At 38.1% G+C, this 18,078-nt stretch overlaps 1 protein-coding gene across 1 annotated transcript; it reads left to right on the top strand.

The window, feature by feature from the left end:
• The first annotated feature begins 6,305 nt into the window (after positions 1-6,305).
• On the top strand, positions 6,306-17,753 carry LOC137948364 (uncharacterized). Its single transcript, XM_068794442.1, has 5 exons — positions 6,306-7,287; positions 14,134-15,683; positions 16,314-16,484; positions 16,578-16,755; positions 16,849-17,753. Exons 1-5 carry the CDS (start codon positions 6,741-6,743, stop codon positions 17,505-17,507), a joined length of 3,105 nt encoding a protein of 1,034 aa, XP_068650543.1. The 5' UTR covers positions 6,306-6,740; the 3' UTR covers positions 17,508-17,753.
• Positions 17,754-18,078: the final 325 nt, after the last annotated feature.

Here is an 18,078-nt window from a genome sequence, read left to right as displayed (position 1 = left end):
AGTTTATTGAGTTAGAAGTTGCGAATGACTTGTTTAATCAATAAGAGAATAGTGGAGGTGCTGAGTTAGAAGCGGTGAATGAATTTTTTAACCAACCAGGTTGTCGTGATGTGCAACAAGATTGTGCTCCCAACCATGAAGCTGAGAGTGAATCATTAATTGCTCCTGAAGAATCCTCAGAGTTGCCTCCGTCTGCACCATCAACTGAATAATCAACCCAGAATGTTCCTCCTCAGGTAAATACGAATCCTATGTTTGATAAACCTATTGAAACATGTGTTCCTACAGAAAATATAACTCATAGATATCCACTAAGATTAAATAGGGGAGTTCCAAAAAAACAATATGAATCTGATCTTGAAGTCAAGACCAAATACTCAATCAACATCTATGTGTCCTCCCAAAGGTTGACTAAATCGTATGCATTTACTGTTGATCAATTGTCCAGGGTTTCTATTCCTAGTAATGTGTAGGATGCATTAGCTTATCCAAAATGGAAAAAGACGATGAACAAAGAAATGGAGGCTCTACAAAAGAATGTCACTTGGGAACTTGTTCCCCAACCTAAAGGAGTAAAGACAGTTGGATGTCGATGTGTGTTCACATTGAAACTCAAATTGGATTAAAGTATTGACAGATATAAAGTTCGGCTAGTTGCAAAGGGATATACGCAAAGGTATGGGATGGACTATCAGGATACTTTTGCACCAGTAGCTAAGATCAACACAATTCGCATTCTTATATCTATAGCGGTAAATCGAGACTGGCCTCTGAAACAGTTTGACATTAAAAATGTCTTCCTCAATGGAGACTTAGAAGAAAAAGTCTACATGGAGCTACCACCCGGAGTTAAAAGTGGTTCTTTGTGTCAAGGTGAAGGTTATAAATTGAAGAAGTCATTATATAGGCTTAAACAGTCACCTAGAGCATGGTTTGGGAGATTCTGGGCTACAATGAAGGAGTTTGGCTATAATCAAAGTAACTCAGATCATACTATGTTTATCAAACACAAAGAAGGAAAAGTAACAGCTTTAATTGTATATGTTGATGATATGGTCGTGACATGAGATGACCCATGTGAAATGCAAGCTTTATATGAGTATTTAGCGAATAAATTCGAAATGAAGGATCTTGGACAACTTAAATATTTTTTGGGAATTGAAGTTGCAAGATCGAAACATGGAGTCTTCCTTTCACAGCGAAAATATGTGTTGGATTTTCTAGCCGAAACCGGAATGCTTGATTGTAAACCGATAAAGACGCCCATGGAAATGAATCATAAACTCAGAATTCTCCCAGATCAAACCCCAGTAGATTAGTTTGAAGATTAATCTACCTATCACACACAAGGCCTGATGTAGCATATGCAGTGAGCGTTGTGAGTCAGTTCATGCATGCACCAAGCAAAGAACATATGGAAGCAGTCTATCGGATCTTGAGATATTTAAAGAGTGCTCCAGGAAAAAGGTTGTTATTCTCAAAAAATGGTATGTCTAATATTGAAGGATACACAGATTCTAATTGGGCAAGTGATATGATAACCAGAAGATCCACGTCGGGTTACTTTACTTTTGTGGAAGGGAATCTTGTCACTTGGAAAAGCAAAAACCAAAAGGTAGTATCAAGATCAAGTGTTGAAGCTGAATTTTGAGGTATGACTCATGGTGTATGCGAATTGTTATGGATACGGAATATACTGAGGGACTTAGGGATTGAATACGACAAACCTATGAATCTTCACTGTGATAACAAGGCAGCCATCGCAATTGCACAAAATCCGATTCAACATGATCGCACTAAACATGTTGAAGTTGATCGTCATTTCATCAAAGAGAACCTCGATACAAAGATTATACAATTCCCCTTTATTCAATCTAAGAGTCAGATGGTTGATATGCTCACAAAGGCAGTATCAGAGAAAGCATTTCATGGTATAATTGACAAGTTGGGCATGACCGATATCTATGCACCAACTTGAGGGGGAGTGTTGAACTGTATAGTTGTATAGCGTGATCGGAGGAAACTGTAAGAGTAGTGACGGGTGCCGAGAGCCTCTCTTCCAGAACGACGCAGAATCACCTCTCCCTGCTGCCTCTACCAGTAGCAGCGGAACGCCTCCCTGCTGCCTCTACCAACAGCACCGAAACGCCTCCCTACTGCCTCTACCAATAGCATCACCAGAACGCCTCCCTGCTGCCTCTACCAGCAGCACCGGAATGCCTCCTTGTTGCCTCTACCAGTAGTACCAAAACGACTCCTTGTTGCCTCTACTAGTAGCACCGGAACGCCTCCCTACTACCTTTACTAGTAGCAACGCCGAATCCTGATGAGACTGAAGTTTGTCACCGCTGCTTCGTCTTCCTAGTACACACCCAGGCACATATATGAAATTTCGATAGAGTTCCGAGAGTGCTTCTCTGTAAGCGACTCTCTCACTGTAATTCTTGAGCGAGAGATCCCCTGTTTCCCAGAAACACGAAAACCAACTCCCACTTGTTAAGAACCCAAGCTCTGTTTCTGTAAGTCTCGAACCTTCTATGTTCGGGCAGCACCGTCGAAGCTTCACTTGACAGAAGCAGCGTTGGAGTCGCGAGAACTTCTCTCTTCCCAGCAGCAATCAGTCTGAAGCCCTCTCATGACAGCATCATCCTCGGCTTGACTAAAGCCCTCTCACGACAGCGTTGTCCTCGGCTAGACCAAAGCCCTCTCAGCCTCTCGAGCCTCCTCTGTTTAGAAACAACGTCACCCTTCACAACCTCTCTCTTCTTCCGCTCACACAGCGTGCAACGACGCACTGTTACAGCAAGTTCGAGAGATATGTTCTTCCGGCAACAACAACAAACAACAACTATGTTCTCTGCTCGGTCAAGTCCCGAATTCTTCCGGCAACAACAGCGAGTCTCAGAGCTCCTCTCATTCGCCAACAACGCCGAGTCTCAGAGATTCTCTCTTCCGGCAACAACGCCGAGTCTCATAGCTCATCTCTTCCAGTGACAGCGTCGAGACCCGAGCCTCCTTTCGACAGGGACATTGCTTCTCACGACGGCGAGAAGCCTCCTCTCTTATGGCACCGGTGACACTCATTGAGCCCCTTTCTGTATCTTCGTCCCTAGATACTCTATTTTTCTCCTGGCACCGAGAGTCCCGAGCTTTCTCCATTTTTCTCCCGACGTTGAGAATCCCGAGCTTACTCTGTAACTCAGTCCCGAAGAGAGTCTGTTTTCGCTATCTCTTTGTAAGTTTCGAGGGAGAGCAATTAATCAACCAGGAGAAATGCCCTTCATTCAATGTCTTGAGTACAACACACGCTAGAGAAATCAAAGTGGTCCTCCGTGTCCCTTGGGCCCACCTACTCGAGTCGTGTGGACCAGACTCCACATTACTCAAGAGGTGGCTCAGCTAGTTAGATAGGGAAAAATATGAGCGATCCTCTTCGTTGAACTGGATAATTTATACCCCATATGCGCACTCATTTTGGTGTTTCTAATCATGTTGTTGAGAAGTATGAAACAAATTAGGCTACAACCACAATTGAATTGAAATATGAAGGGTTCCTGCAAAGAGAAATGGATCCTCAAAAATGAGGATTATGAAGTATTATAGAAGATCAACTGTATGTTTCAGAATCACTCTGTCATCTTTCTTTTCATAATTTAGCCCTTCATCTTGTATTATTTGACCACAACTGTAAGCCGACTCGTTAGCATAGGATTTTTATGAAAATTCCCTTTACTCTAATTGCTCTCATCAATTTCCTCTTATTTGGTTGATCATTGCTCTTATTTACCTCAAACCTAAAAAATGATCAATTGTTCAACCCTTTTGGGTTCCTCAACATCTAATAGTGTTGTTTTTACCAATGGAATAAACACTATTGATGGAGGTGTTATCTCTTTCTTTTAGGTCTATTAATTGTTTATCACACATTAATATGCTCTATTGCAAAGTCTTGGACTCCTTTGCAATAGCTTGCAGTTCACAATATTCTCTTTATTTATTTTTATAATTTTATAATTTTTGTACTTTTAAATTTAGGTTAGGGCTTGAACTCGGCTCGAGTTCAAACTCAGTTAAAAATTTTGGGCTCAGTTCGATTCCAATTTTAGACTTGAGGTTGAGTTCGAGCTTGAGTTTGAAGTATTTAAATCAAGCCAAACTCAAACATATACAAGTTTGAGCATGGCTCGGCTCGATGCCATCCCTACAAGTTATTGCATATCTTGAAGGAGCATATGATGGAGTGATTCAGTCAAACCAAAACTCTCTTATTAGAAGACAAATTTGGCTAAAAAACAAGGATTTTAGGAGAAAAGAAAACTCAATTCACGTTAATGCCTAGAGAGCTAATAGGAGAGAAAACAGGGAAAAAAAGTAATATTTTTTTGGCAGAACTAACCTTTAGTATTTATGATATCAATATCTCAAAAAATTGGCTCAAAATCACAAATAGTTCATTTATCAAGAAACTAGGCTCAAAGAGATTTAATTTGATATCTAATTTGACATAAAAAAAATTGTTCTTAAATCTTTTATGACCTCTTGATTCTCTTCATTTTGTAGCTTGACCTTTTTTGACTCCAATGCAAATATTTCCTTAAATATAGATAATATTGACATAAAAATTTCGCCTTCTGAAACTAAAATTCTATACCTTTCATTCAAGTATAATTTTTTCATGAAATATATTTTTTTGTGAGAAAGAATTTGATAAATTTTGGGCTGTGTAATTTGGCCGAAATTAGTACTCTTTCTTCTTTGGCCAACATGATCATTGACCCTTGCCAATTTGATATCTCCCTTTAGACAACTCAAATTGAGAATTGGTTTGATAAGGTAGAAAATAGACTTATAAATATTTCTTTTGACATATAAATCTCCACATAAATTCTTATTATTGATGGAATAAAATGGCTCAAAAGTTGAAGCGTTCTTCTACTGCTCAAACCTCTTTTGTTGTCTGACATTTGCTGCTTCAAATATCGATTTTTCTTTGTAGAAAATTTCGATTGCCAAAATTATTTTTGACTTGGAAAGTAAACTCAAAGATATTTTCAGAAACATATAATTTGAAATATGAAAATCTCATTAAAGTGGTGTGAACACCAAGAAAAATGATAGGTACTTGGACAGGAAAGAAAGAAAAAAAGATAGAATACGAACCTAAACTACTTGAGATGATATATAAAAAAAGAATCACATTATCTTTGTGGATTGGCTGAGTCAACTCATAGAACCCATTAATATCATGTTGAATTTTTGTAAAAGAGAAAAAAAATCACTAACTTGATGTAATTTGAGTATATGGACTTCTATTTATAATAGAGGAAACAAGTAGAATCCAATTACAACTAAACTACCCTTATCCTAGTTATACTTTTAAATAAATAGAATAATAACATAACTAAAATACCTTAAAATAAGACTCTTTTATGAGATCTCATTCCATAATAATTTTGGCTCTGTAAAACTTTTTTTTTGTGTGAGAGTCAGATGAGACTCTTCCACGCTTGTTCTTCAACTGAAATAACTTTATTAGAAAATAAAGTAAACTTAATTATACTTTCCGATAATAATCATTTGAAATTGAAAGCTTATTAGAGCGATGGATTGAAATTCATAGCTGGAGAATAATTTGGTGAACAATAACTTATAATTTAAAAATCAATTGGCTTAAGTTCTGTATGATATCATCAAGCATAAATAAAGATTAAAAATAAAAGCTAGGATGTGGTTAACCCTTGTAGACGTAGCTTAATCGACAAACAAATATGAAACATCATAACAGATAAAATGATTATTGCATTAAAGAGTGATTGAAACTCAAAGGATATAAGTCCAGCATGAAATCAACTAAGTACAAATGAGGATTTTAAAGCTACATGCTCAATTTTTTGCTTGATTCAAATACTTTTTCTATCATTTGAGTTATAAGTGTTGTGGAGGCCTTAAATACTTTAAGAACCTCTCTGAAGGTTTTCTCAAAATACAAAAAACTTTACTTAAAAGATGAAATAATTGGTTAGTGGGGTACCAAATAACCCAACCCATTGATATTTATTCTATTTTTATTTAAATAATAAATAATAAATAATAAATCCGGTAAAGTGGTAAAATTGACTCTTGCTTTTGGTAGAAAACCTCGGAGGAAAAGTAAACAAACTTTCCAAAACGATACACATTGGGCGGAAGTAATCCTAAGAAATATCTTTCTAACTGGAAACGCGTTTCCAGTCTTTCCCGGAAACGGCACTAGGCATCATAAGAGGACGACGACAAACGAAGAGTCATCCTCGAGGGCTAGCGGCCTAAAAACCCAATTTCCTTGTTTTTCCCATCCGTCCTCGCATGACGATCGAATTGCTCGGAGATTAATAGCGGGAGTTCTACTCTTTCTACACTTCTTATACTACTTGTTTTCTTCACCTGTACGTTTGCCACTCTCTCAGAGATCCTACCCGTCCGCTGTTTTTCCTTCTTTAGATTTCTGCGTGAAAATAGTAGATAAACGAAAAAAGTAGGGTCTTGTTCGGTGCTATCTGGTTACTGCATTGCGAATATCTGAGACTGCTTCCTCTCGGATGAATTTCCGTTTGTTCGTGTGTTTTATCCTCTGGCTCTTTTCTCTGATCGAGCGTCGGTCTTTCTGATCTTTCAATTAACGAAAAGCATCTTCTCCCAATTTACAAGTTTCAGTGCCTTTCGTTTTCTGGACTTACGAATATCATTCCTGCTGAATTACGATGATGGGGGGCTTAGGTTCTTTTGGTACTGGATCTTCCTCCACCTTATCACCATTGGCTCCCCCTTTCACAGTCGATCGTCCTTCATCCAAACTCAATCCGGGTCTAACAGTTCAGGCACCTCGTGCTTTTGGGGACTTCGCTGATTTCCCTCCAAACTCTTCAGCCGATAATTGGCTCCATCTTCATCCTCCTGCATCGGTGTCTGATACTGAGTCAATTGGGTACGGGTACTCCAGTTCTCACCCACCAAGAACCCACTTACCTTCTGTAAACCCTGCGCATGTTCTTTCTTATGATTCAGAAGTAGTAGCAACTAATCTGTTAGGACCCGAAACATATTATCCCCCATTCCAAGTGCCTACTGAAACTTCGCCCGCTGTTGACTTCTCGAGCAAGTTGTCTGGTTTTGGCTATGCATCCAAGTGGGCCGGCTCGTGGAGTGGAACTTTTGAGGGAGAAAGGAAGGATGTGGATAGCAGATTGCAGTGGCAGGAGCGTGGGGCCAAGGCGATATTCACAAATTATGGAACCCCAGTATCTCAAGGTATGATATCTAACTAATTTATAAGAAATTTTTAATTTTTAGTTTGTCGAAGGCTAATACCACCTTTTTAGTTCCACAATGATTACGATACTGCTTCTGTCACATACGATGCTCTTCCATAAAGTGTTTGAACAACTGAATTGGGAAGCCCACGAGTACTCTATATGTTACATAGTCCCACAGTCCCACTCTTTTGCTTTCTCTGTGTGGAACATGGTGGTGGTGATTGGTGCAGCTTGTTGCGTTCGGGGAGAGAAGCTTGTAAAGATATTGACACATTAAGAAAGAGTCCCATTCTAGCAGTCTAATCAAGCATTAATAGAGGCAAGCAGAGGAAAGGAAGAAAGAGAGAAGGGTCCCAGGTGGTGGTCTGGCATTTGTCAAGCCTGAGCATGAAGTTGCTGTGATCACAATAATTTATTATAAACTTGAGCTTGTCTCTCTTCATATATTTCTTCGTTGCAAGTTTACTTTAGCTTAATATAGGTTGTGCAGTGAAACTTTGGCGTTTCCAAGAGACATGAATGCCTTCTCATTTAGGCTGCTCCCCCCCTAATTGGGGAATTCATGGAGGGTATCTTATATTTACTACAAGTTATGATGGTTTCACCTAGTGAAGAATTCAGATAAGAACTTATGTAGGAACTTTTCTAACAACACGGTTGATAAGTTGGCTAATAGACAGGCTCAGTGCCTTATCCTCCTCTCATCTGCTTTAGAAGAATTTTTCTTTCAAAACTTGGCTGTCCTTCTTTTGGTTAAAAGACAGTGAGAGATATTTTGTTACACTACAAACCCATGACCAATAAAAAACATGAGTAGAACTTGAAGCATAGATGGAGACCTCTGGTGACTTCCTATATGTACTTTCTTCTTTCTAAAGGTTGCATTTCCTTGTAATTTTAGAGGATAGAAACTGAGAATGTATAATCTGTATGGAATCAAATTAATGAATGAATAAGGTGTAGTTTTGAATTTTCTGCAGTCTATAATTCAATTTTTATTGGCTTGTCAAAATTTTGACTTAGCGGTGTTAGCCTAACTGCCTAAATCATGTAGAGGGGGTGACAAAGTGACCAACTGCCAATCTAAAGTTTACTTCTGGAGTTTCATCTTCCCCCTCTATAGAATGGTATTGACATTTTAAAAGATGTCAGTTTGTTTTTGTACGAGGTGGAATCTCATGACACACCATTTCATTTGCCTCATGGTCCATCATATAGCTAAGTTTCTTGTAACTCTTTTGAAATTGACTAAGCTCATTGAGGTATATGTTTGTATTGCTGTCTCCGACATTAGGTTTTAATACAGATGTGAATATTGAGCTCTGTGGATATTGGATGTCCATTGGGGTTACTATGAAGTGTAGCTCTGGTCATTAAAGAGAAAGTTTCATTGAAGATAGATACAGAACATACTCATGAAAGCTCATTTACTTTTTAGTGTAATGTGAAAGTAAATTAAAACTAAATGTATTCTATGAATTGTTGGAAAACAACTTTCAACTGAGAGAAAAACATGTCAAAGTGAAACACATGAATATGTTAGTAGTTATTAATAAACAGAGGCTGAAGGTAGTACTTGTAGTTCACAGTCTCATTCTCGTTTGTGGCATATCTTCAGTAGGAAAGAGACGGGTGAAAGGTGATCGATCATTAGAACCGAAGATGGCAACCTGATGATGAAAAAGCATACCATAAGAGATCATGGGGCCAATAGAAGTGGGGCACATGCATATGTTGAAGCGTCCGAACAACCTCAAGAGGTGTCTATTTTTTTCTTTTAGCCACACCATTTTGTTGTGGTGTGTAAACATAGGAGGTTTGATGTAGCATTCCATTATCCTGACAAAAGGATTGGAATTCTCTCGACATACATTCTTTTGCATTATCGGACCGGAGAACCTTTAATGTGGTATTAAACTGAGTAGAGATCATTGCACAAAAGGATTTGAAAGTAGGTAATACCTCTGATCTATCTTTAAGTAAAAATAACCATGTAACTCGAGAAAAGTCATCAAACACAATGTAATAAAATACTTTGAATGAGAAACATTAGAAATGTTCAAGGGTTTTAGACTAAAGAAAAAGGAGCAACACCTTTAGTTTCGCCTCGAGGGGAGTAAGTACTCGACTAGTGTTTACTCAGTTGACAACTTTCACAATTCAAATGAGAAATAGATTGTAATGATGGAATCATATGTTTAAGGGATTGCAGAGATGGGTGGCCTAGTTTGTTGTGCCATTGAAGAACCTAGTGTTGTGAACTGGCTGCATATGAGATTGTTGACTAGTTGAGATAGTATAGACCCCTTTGTTCACGACCTCCACCAATTATATGTTTCGTCTGCAGGTCCTGAAAGACACAAGAGGTAGGAGAAAAGGTAATGGAATAGTTCAAATATTTTTGTTAATTGACTGATTAATAGAAGATTTAAAGGAAAATGAGGAACAAAATGCACATCTTGTAAGTGCATTCAAAATACACATCTTGTAAGTGTAATGTGGATCCCATCCCTTGGACCTTCGTTTGGGATCCATCTACTATGGAAATGAATTATTCAATCAAACAAGGGGAGATAGAACTCAAAAGATTACCATTACCTGTCAAGTGCTCAAAGGACCCAGAGTCAATATTCCATGATGGAGAGGGTGAAGTAGCTGAGATCATTCATGAGATAGTTGTAGCTGTAGTAGTGGGAGAGGTCTTGTTCGAGGAAGATATCATTATACTCTTCATCCGTTGAAGCAAATCATAATCTTCTTTGGATATAGTTTTCTTGCCTTTGGATACCTTATCTCCAGTACTGGTAGAAGCTTGGTTGGCTGTAACCCAGCCTAGTTTCCCATGGATTTTTCACTAAGTGTCTACTATGTAACCTTTTTTCCTATAGTGAGAATAGGTTTGATTTTCATATCGGGAAGAGCCTTGCACATTCCTACTACCTCTTCCATGGCCACCTCTAGTATTTCTTCCCTAACTCCTATTACTGGAACTGCCACCTCTATTATTAGAGTACATGGTTGAGGAGATATCAACTTGGGAGGTGGTGGATGGATCCGGGATACGTATAAGTGTAACACTTATATCATCAAAGAAGGGAAGAAGAGCTATTGAGCAAAGGATTTGAGTCTTGGCTACCTCAAGATTCGGTTTGATATTGGTGAGACAAATGGTTGTTGCTAATGCTTCCCTTTGTTTCTCGTGAATCGAAATGTCCGTGGAATAGGGTTGAGCAAGTTTTCACGCTTGAATGAGACGTCTAAATCGTGAAAGATAGTCTTGTACATTATCTCCTTGCTTGGTATTATACATTGTTTGAAAAACATCGTATAATTTTCGCAAGTTGTTGTCACTAGAGTATAACTTTGCACAAGTTTCTCTCACTTGTTTAGTAGCCTCAAGATGCACCACATTATTTGTAACAGTCTCTTCCATGCAAATCAACCAACTGAGGACAAGGGTATCCTCCTTAAGCCACTTGGTGTATACAATATCTTCCTCATCTAGAAGGGGAGGTGGCTTATTCAAGTGACTCAACAAGTCATGAGTGATGAGAAATCTCTTAACAGATTGTGACCAACTCAAATAATTTGATAACCCCTTGAGGAATTGTGGTGATTTTGAGTAGGTCACTTTTCCCTGCCATATTAAATCCAATATCTTCAGCCATGTAATGTTAACCACTAAAAAATAATCCCACTCAAAGAATTTATGAGCTGAAGTTGTATCTTGAAGAATCAATTACACTTGTTGAAATTTCAGCACCCCTTTTTTCCTTTGACGTAGGAAAACAATCTCTTAACCACATGTCCTCTTGGTTCTAAAGCCAAAGATAAAGTAAAACCAAGAGAGAATCAACCTAGATTCACGTATAGGGTGCTACAATCCAAAATTAAGCTAAGAGAGCAACAAATGAATCAAGGACCTAGATTCATTAAATCTTGCTTAAAATCAAGTCAATTCCAAAGAAGGAAACTTGCCTCCTTAAGTGTATGCCCCATATGTAAAGAAATTTATGCCTTTGGACTTTTCTTTGGCTCTTGAGTATTTAAAGAAATGAATCTCAGAATATAGTCCTAATTAGAAGGACCTAAACGTTACTGAATTCAGCAACCTTCTTGCCAAAAATAAGAATCCTCCTTGGCTTGCGTCAACCAAAAATTCTGTTAAGTTGGGTCCAAGGCCCATCCCAAAATGACTAGCCAACTTAGAAAACCTTTTTACCAACTAATAAACTCAAGATCTTTGTACTCACTAATCCATGTGGGACTATTCCTTAACACTCTTCCTCATGTGTAGACCATCTTTTGTGGCTCTACAAGTAGATAATTTAGGAGTAGGCAGCTTAGGTGTATGCCCTCTTTTGTGGCTCTACAAGTGGATAGTCTTAGGTGTAAGCCCTCTTTTGTGGCTCTACAAGTGGATAGTTTTTAGGTGCAGGCTCACATATGAGTACTTGCTCTGATACCATGTTAAGTTGGGTCCATGGCCCATCCCAAAATGACTAGCCAACTTAGAAATTTTTTTTACCAACTAATAAACTCAAGATCTTTGTATTCACTATTCCATGTGGGACTATTCCTTAACAAATTCAATAGTCAAGAAAAACAAGCAATAAACAGCCAAGAGTAGCAGTCTTCTAGGGGTTGTTCAACGAATATTTACCATGGTACTAAGCATAATACACCATGATTTCGGTAGAGAATCAACTAAGCTTGATTCCAATGATTTTTCAAAGTTCAAAAACAACATTAAGATATAGAAAACTTCTCCTTAACCGAAACTTGTATGAATGAGAGGAAACTGAATAAAAAAAGTCATAAATTGATTCATACCAAGTAAAAACACTTAATCTTCATGCAAATAAGAGGAGAATAATCATTCTTCGTGAGATTAATCATCAATTATCATCTCAACAAAAAAAGAGAAGAACTCTTATTTTGGATGAGCACGACAATCTTGATAAACTCGTATGATTAACACCTTAACCAAGGGTTGGAATCTTAAAACCATTGCTTTGATACCATGTGGAATTACGATTCTATGGTGGAAGACCTCGATCAAGGTGGTGGAGAAAGAGAGGAGGAAGCAGAAGAGAAGAGGAAGAGAGGGGAGGCTGTTTGAGAAAGAGGGAGAGAGCTCTTGGGAAAAGAGAGAATATGCTAGGGACAAATTATGAGAAGAGAGGTTTGATTCTCTATCCCATGCCTGGAGGCTCTTATTTATAGCCGTGGGAGGAGGTTTACAATGACTACAATGCCCTTAGGGCTACAAGCTTTATGAAATAAAAGACATAAGTGGACATACATCATCTTACATAATTACACCTTTATGTCATCCTTATGAAGATCACTTTATTTACCTTCTTTGCCACCTCTAGACTTGGGTGAGGAGTTCCTCCTTTTTACCAGTTGTGCCACCCTTCACATGAATGCCTTCTAACAGTTTAATAAAATTGCACAGCTTTAAAAGTCAAAGAGGTACATAGAAATGATGGAATCACAATTGTCCACTTGTATATAATATAAATAAACCAAGAAATATCAGAAAAAGAATAGGAAAAACTTAATGATACTAGTTACTCAACCTTTGTGCAGTTGGGGAAGACGACCATTTAAAAAGGACTGTCTAGATGTCTAAATTTGCCACTGACCACTTCTATTCTTTTAGAATCTCCTTGAACTTGCTCTCTATATGAGTGGACGGAAGCTTGACTGAAGGCAGCCAAGCTTGGCTGCAGATAACTTTTTCACTCTTTAGCATGTGTTTTTTTTTAAACTTTTCTAAAGTCATTTTTTTTAATGTTAAAAGAAAATGTTGTAATTCAAGATTGACACTTCATATATTTTAACAATGCCACTGTATCCATTTATCACTCAAAAAAAATTGAAAATATAAAAAGACAAATCCAAAATGTATATCAACCATTAAAACATAGAGCGCCATAAAAAGTAACATTAAGAAGAAATTGAATATAAACTAAAGATCTGTTTTAATAGTTAGAAAGTGGTTGCATTTTAACTTAAAATGGACTTGAAAGTCCTGATCTTTTTCTTCCTTATATACATTCATACGTGATTACATTGGTGGTTATTTATAGCTCCAGCCAATGTCTTATTAACATGCTATGGTTCATCAATCTAATGATTCTGTGTTGCTGAAGGCCCTTTTAAAGAATATAAGTGCTTATTATGCCATATTATTTCCTTTTTAGGAGGATGGTACCAGTTTTTTGTTCATTACTTTTAATTTTTTTCTCCTTCCTGCATGGGACTTGTCGTATACTGCTCCCCAACTTTTTGAGATCTCATCTCCAATTGAATGAGTTGAGTGCTCAGTGGAACAATTGAGTGTTCAGTCAATGCCAAATGTGACCTAGACTGTGCACATTCAAGCAGTCTTACCTGTTGCAAACTTACTTGTTACCCCAACTTTTTACTTGAAGGATCTATTTGCTCATTGTTGTGGTTGCTGTTGACCCTTTCTAATTGCCTGTCATTTTGTGGTACCTGGCTGGTCGTGGTAAGTGGTTAAAATTGGTAGGTGAGTTTGCTCTAAATATGTTTAGGTGTGTGAGATGAGGAAAGTGGCAGGAGCTTGGATAACACACCTCAGCCAATCTAGCAACAATAGCTTTTACAATGGTAGTGCACATTAATATTCTCATTTGTCCCTGCCCAAGCATTTTTTTTAGAAAAAAGGTCACTGTGACTAAAGTCTTGTGGATAGAAGGTGGGGTTAATGTGAGGTCTCTTATTCAGGTCTTAGGAGTGGAATTTATGAAATTGTTGATGGTAGCTTATGAATATAGTGTTCTCAAGTTAATTCTCTATTGTGGTGCAGGAGGATTTTCCCCTATGGCATTGGCTGAATCAGAAGAAGCACCGGGTATTACGCAAGAAGGTTCTTTTAATCCCTTTGCAAAAACTGTTCAACTTGGACCAAGAGGTGTGGGTTCAGAGTGGGTAGATTTCAGATTTTCGGAAGACAACTCCAGCTGCTTTCGTCCTTGGAATGGTATAACAGTTACCTGTTCTGACTCTGCTATACACGAACCCCACTTACCAATGGTTGGCTCTGTTTCCTTCCTGAATGCAAGGGATCATTTTGAGCCTCAGACTTCTTCATATGCTAGATCCTATTCCCAGGTTGATTCTGGTGCAATGAAGCCTACCAACTCAAGCCCAGAATATATGTTACCTGCCACCTCCAGTCTGCTAGCAGAATGTAGTCATTCATATCTTGAGAAGGTGGGAGAAGCTCTCTCAAAACCAGTTGCGTATACTGATGAAGTGCACACTTACAAAAGCAAAGAGGATTCTCTGACTTTTGTGTCTGGCAATAATGAGGCCTGCATTCAGATTTCAGATTTGAAGAAGAATTATAGTTCGGATGAACACGGCCCCAAGCAAATCAATCTGACCTTGGACTTTTCTAATAATGCTCAGAAGGGAAAACATGAATTAGAAAATTCTGCCTTGATACATCCAAACAGTTTCACTTTCACATCTGGTGTGGTTTGCCACAATGATTCTGCTCAAACCTCTTCAGAGACATCTGATCAGATCAACCATGCTGTGGATTCACCCTGTTGGAAAGGACTACCAACTTCGCAGCACTCTCCATTTGCAGTAGCTTTTACTGTACCCCATGTTCCTCCCATCAAAGATGTCCCCGTCTCCTGTGCACCCCCCTCTAGAAAATTGATCGATGAATCTGAAATTGCTTCTTCTCCAAAACTATATGGAAGCCTGGGCTTTCAAGGACATGTGAATAATGAAGGCTGTTCTCCAACCTCTCTGCCAAATCCCTCTTCGGTCAATTTTTTCCCAACCTCTGAATATAAATCAACTGCAGCTGATAAAATTAGATCAGACTATTTTAGTAGTCAATTTGAAAATATGATGCAGTCTTCTGGTGGTGGTCAAGATACTGGAAATGACTCAGTGCTGTTTGGAAACACCAAATGTGGTCTTGAAACCTCTGAAGAGGTTCCCAGTAGCACGAAAAAGGATGTTGTTGCTTCTGATCTGTTTAATGGTGTTGAAGGACATCTTTCTTTTTCTGATGAACATGTTTCAAATAAAACTTCTTCTCGGGTTAGGATTTGTGATGAGATATCTAAATTGATAGGAGCATTTGATGCTGCAAAGAGCTGCCCTGCTCTAAAGGTGGACGCCCAGGTGCTAGTTAAGATGCTTCATAACCTGTCTGAATTGCTTCTTTCTGGTCACTTTTGGGATATAAAATCGCTGCAGGAACCAGATTATGAGACTCTTGATCAAGTAATCAACAACCTCAGTACATTTGCTTTGGTGAGGAAAGTGTCTGAACCATTTCTTGAGTTGGGTGGGTCCTATTCTGTTAGGAAATCCCCCAAACAATCTCATCAGGTATGAAATTTTTTCCCCTTTCTGTTCCCTGACAAGTAATTGGATCTTTATGTAATTGCAATATTCTTGCCTGGTGAACTTGTTTTACCGTATTGTAAATGAACGACTGTAGTGATTAGATGTTGCTGTTGTTGATGACATAACATGCATTCTTTTTGACATAGCATTCATTCTTGAAGCTATATTTGTGATGACCCCAGTGTACTAGGGAAAGCCTGTGTAGTGATTATGTGTAAACTACAGGTGCAGTTCTACCACTTGCCTTCTTAAAATGTCTTTAGGAGGGCTGATGAAATTAATGTATTGTTCTAGGGATTCGTGAAGTATTGAGTATAGCAGTGATTTTCTTAATTGTTTAAGTCTTTTCCAGAATTTTCAATTTTTTTCTGTGACAAATTTTATCTTTTGTTTGTCATTTTCTCCTTTTTTTCTGCTAAAGAAACTCTTTTAGTTGTTTCTTCAGATTTATGAAGATATTTGTGTTTTATTTATACGAGAGAGAGAGAGAGAGAGAGAGAGAGAGAGAGAGAGAGAGAGAGATTTGTGATTTCGTTGTTGATTTTGTAATCTTCTTATCTTGTATTTTCCTTCTTTGTTTATTGCTTTGCTTTACTCTAATTATTTCTCCAGGGCAACTTCATTGGAAAATATCCAGCTGCAAGGTCTGGTTATGATTCCTGTCGTGATAATCCACAGAAGAGTTCCCATGTTTCCCCCACATCTGATAAGAAAGTTAATGATTTTCAAGGCACTTTTTTTGAAAGTAAGGCAGACTCACAAAAAGATATTGGAATTTCCCAGGTACTTGAAAAACGATGAAGAAGATGGTGATGGAAACTGAACTATTGTGCTTGTTCCTGTTACAAATTGAAATATTTTCCCCCCTATGTGCAGGCTCTGAAGAAGGCACTTAGGGAAAGTGTTTGTGACCAAGAAGAGACAAGTCCTCGAACAATTTTATATAAAAATCTGTGGATTCAGGCAGAAGCAGCTATTTGTCACATGAAGTATGAAGTCCAGCTTGAACGGATGAAGATGGTGATGGAGGGAAGCCATTATTCCCCTGCTAAAGGTAATTTTATGGCTTGAATACTATTCCTTGGTTAAACGGTCTTCTCATTTGAGTACTTTGTTTGTGTTTATATGGCTTCTGACAATCCATCAGGAACTTCCATGTGCATGGAGAAGTTATCGGCTGCAAACGATTTTCAATATGAAAGTACAATATTGGGCTCTAGCGATGAAAAGAAGCCTTCAGAGAGTATCATCCACCATGATTATTGCAGGCAGAACTCTGTTTTACGAGAGAGTACACATGAGGCCAGCATGAATAATGGGGTCACAGATGTTGATTCATCTGTTCTGGCCAGACTAAGAATACTGAAGAGCCGAAATGAGGACCGGAGTTCTCCAAATGATGTGGGCATGCAGCAAATTTCAAAACCAGAGAACAACCAAGACAACGGCTGTGTGCATGAAACTGTTTTGCCTCAGTCGTGTTCGGGGAGGAAGCCGACCACCGGCATGGTGGATGGGACTGTTCCAGCATCACCTTGTTTTGAGACAAAACAGGATGTTGGTACTACAAACGACCCACTGAGGGACCTGCAAAAATTGGTTATTCATCATGCATTTGGGAATGGCATGAGCTCACAGTCATTTTTTAGTGGAGTGGAGGATGAAAATGTTGCATCTGGGAAGAACTCCAATTCCCCTCAGGATACTACTGCAGGAAATATGTGTCAATTGTTGATCAGTGGCTCAAACAGCTCTGGTTCTGATTGGGAGCATATTCTGAAGGAGGACGTTTCATGGCAGAAGTAAAAAAGTGTTGTTCCTCAAGGAGTCTGTTGCGAGTATTTTGATGTTTTAAGTTCTGCAGTTTGCTTAAGGTTTTAAGACATGGTTTGTATATAGTAATAGGTTTCTTGTAAGATTTTTATACCTAGGCTCAACGTTTAAGACTAGTCAGACTTTGACTTTTATGTGTAGTTATGTAGTTATATATCAATCGTCGTGCTGTCTGTTCCAATTTGTGGGTTAAATGTGGAATCTGTTTAGATGTCTAATATTTTGTGGATTAATTTAATTTTTTTAATGGTTTTTTTTAAAGAATTTGGCCATATTTATAGACATGTAATATATTTATTTATTATTTAAAAAATATTATTCAAAAAGGTCATATTCAAATTAACTTGATAAAATAAAATAAAAATGTTTATGTGAAAGTATTACTGTTATCTGAGAGGCAACAGCTGTTGTAGTCATGATACACCACTGATTTAGAGTACAGAATTACCAAATTTGTCTGTTAAAAATTCCAATTTCTTTTCTCGTTTTCTCACATCTTCTTTCTCTGAATAAACAGGAGCAGAGTGGCGTGGTGAATCCGAAT

The sequence above is a fragment of the Aristolochia californica genome, unplaced genomic scaffold (genome assembly GCF_029961685.1).
Source record: "Aristolochia californica isolate CCGP_79_NKW_82.1479 unplaced genomic scaffold, dmAriCali1.0.hap1 SCAF_13, whole genome shotgun sequence".
NCBI classification, from domain to species: Eukaryota; Viridiplantae; Streptophyta; class Magnoliopsida; order Piperales; family Aristolochiaceae; genus Aristolochia; species Aristolochia californica.
The sequence above is the reverse complement of the archived record's forward strand: the minus strand, read 5'-3'. Positions and strand labels throughout refer to the sequence as shown.

Excerpts from the sequence above, each read along its gene's own strand:
- LOC137948364 (XM_068794442.1), top strand. The coding sequence starts at position 6,741 with ATGATGGGGGGCTTAGGTTCTTTTGGTACTGGATCTTCCTCCACCTTA. Across the intron at positions 7,288-14,133 it reads TGGAACCCCAGTATCTCAAG|GAGGATTTTCCCCTATGGCA; the intron begins GTATGATATCTA and ends ATTGTGGTGCAG. Across the intron at positions 15,684-16,313 it reads CCCCCAAACAATCTCATCAG|GGCAACTTCATTGGAAAATA; the intron begins GTATGAAATTTT and ends TTATTTCTCCAG.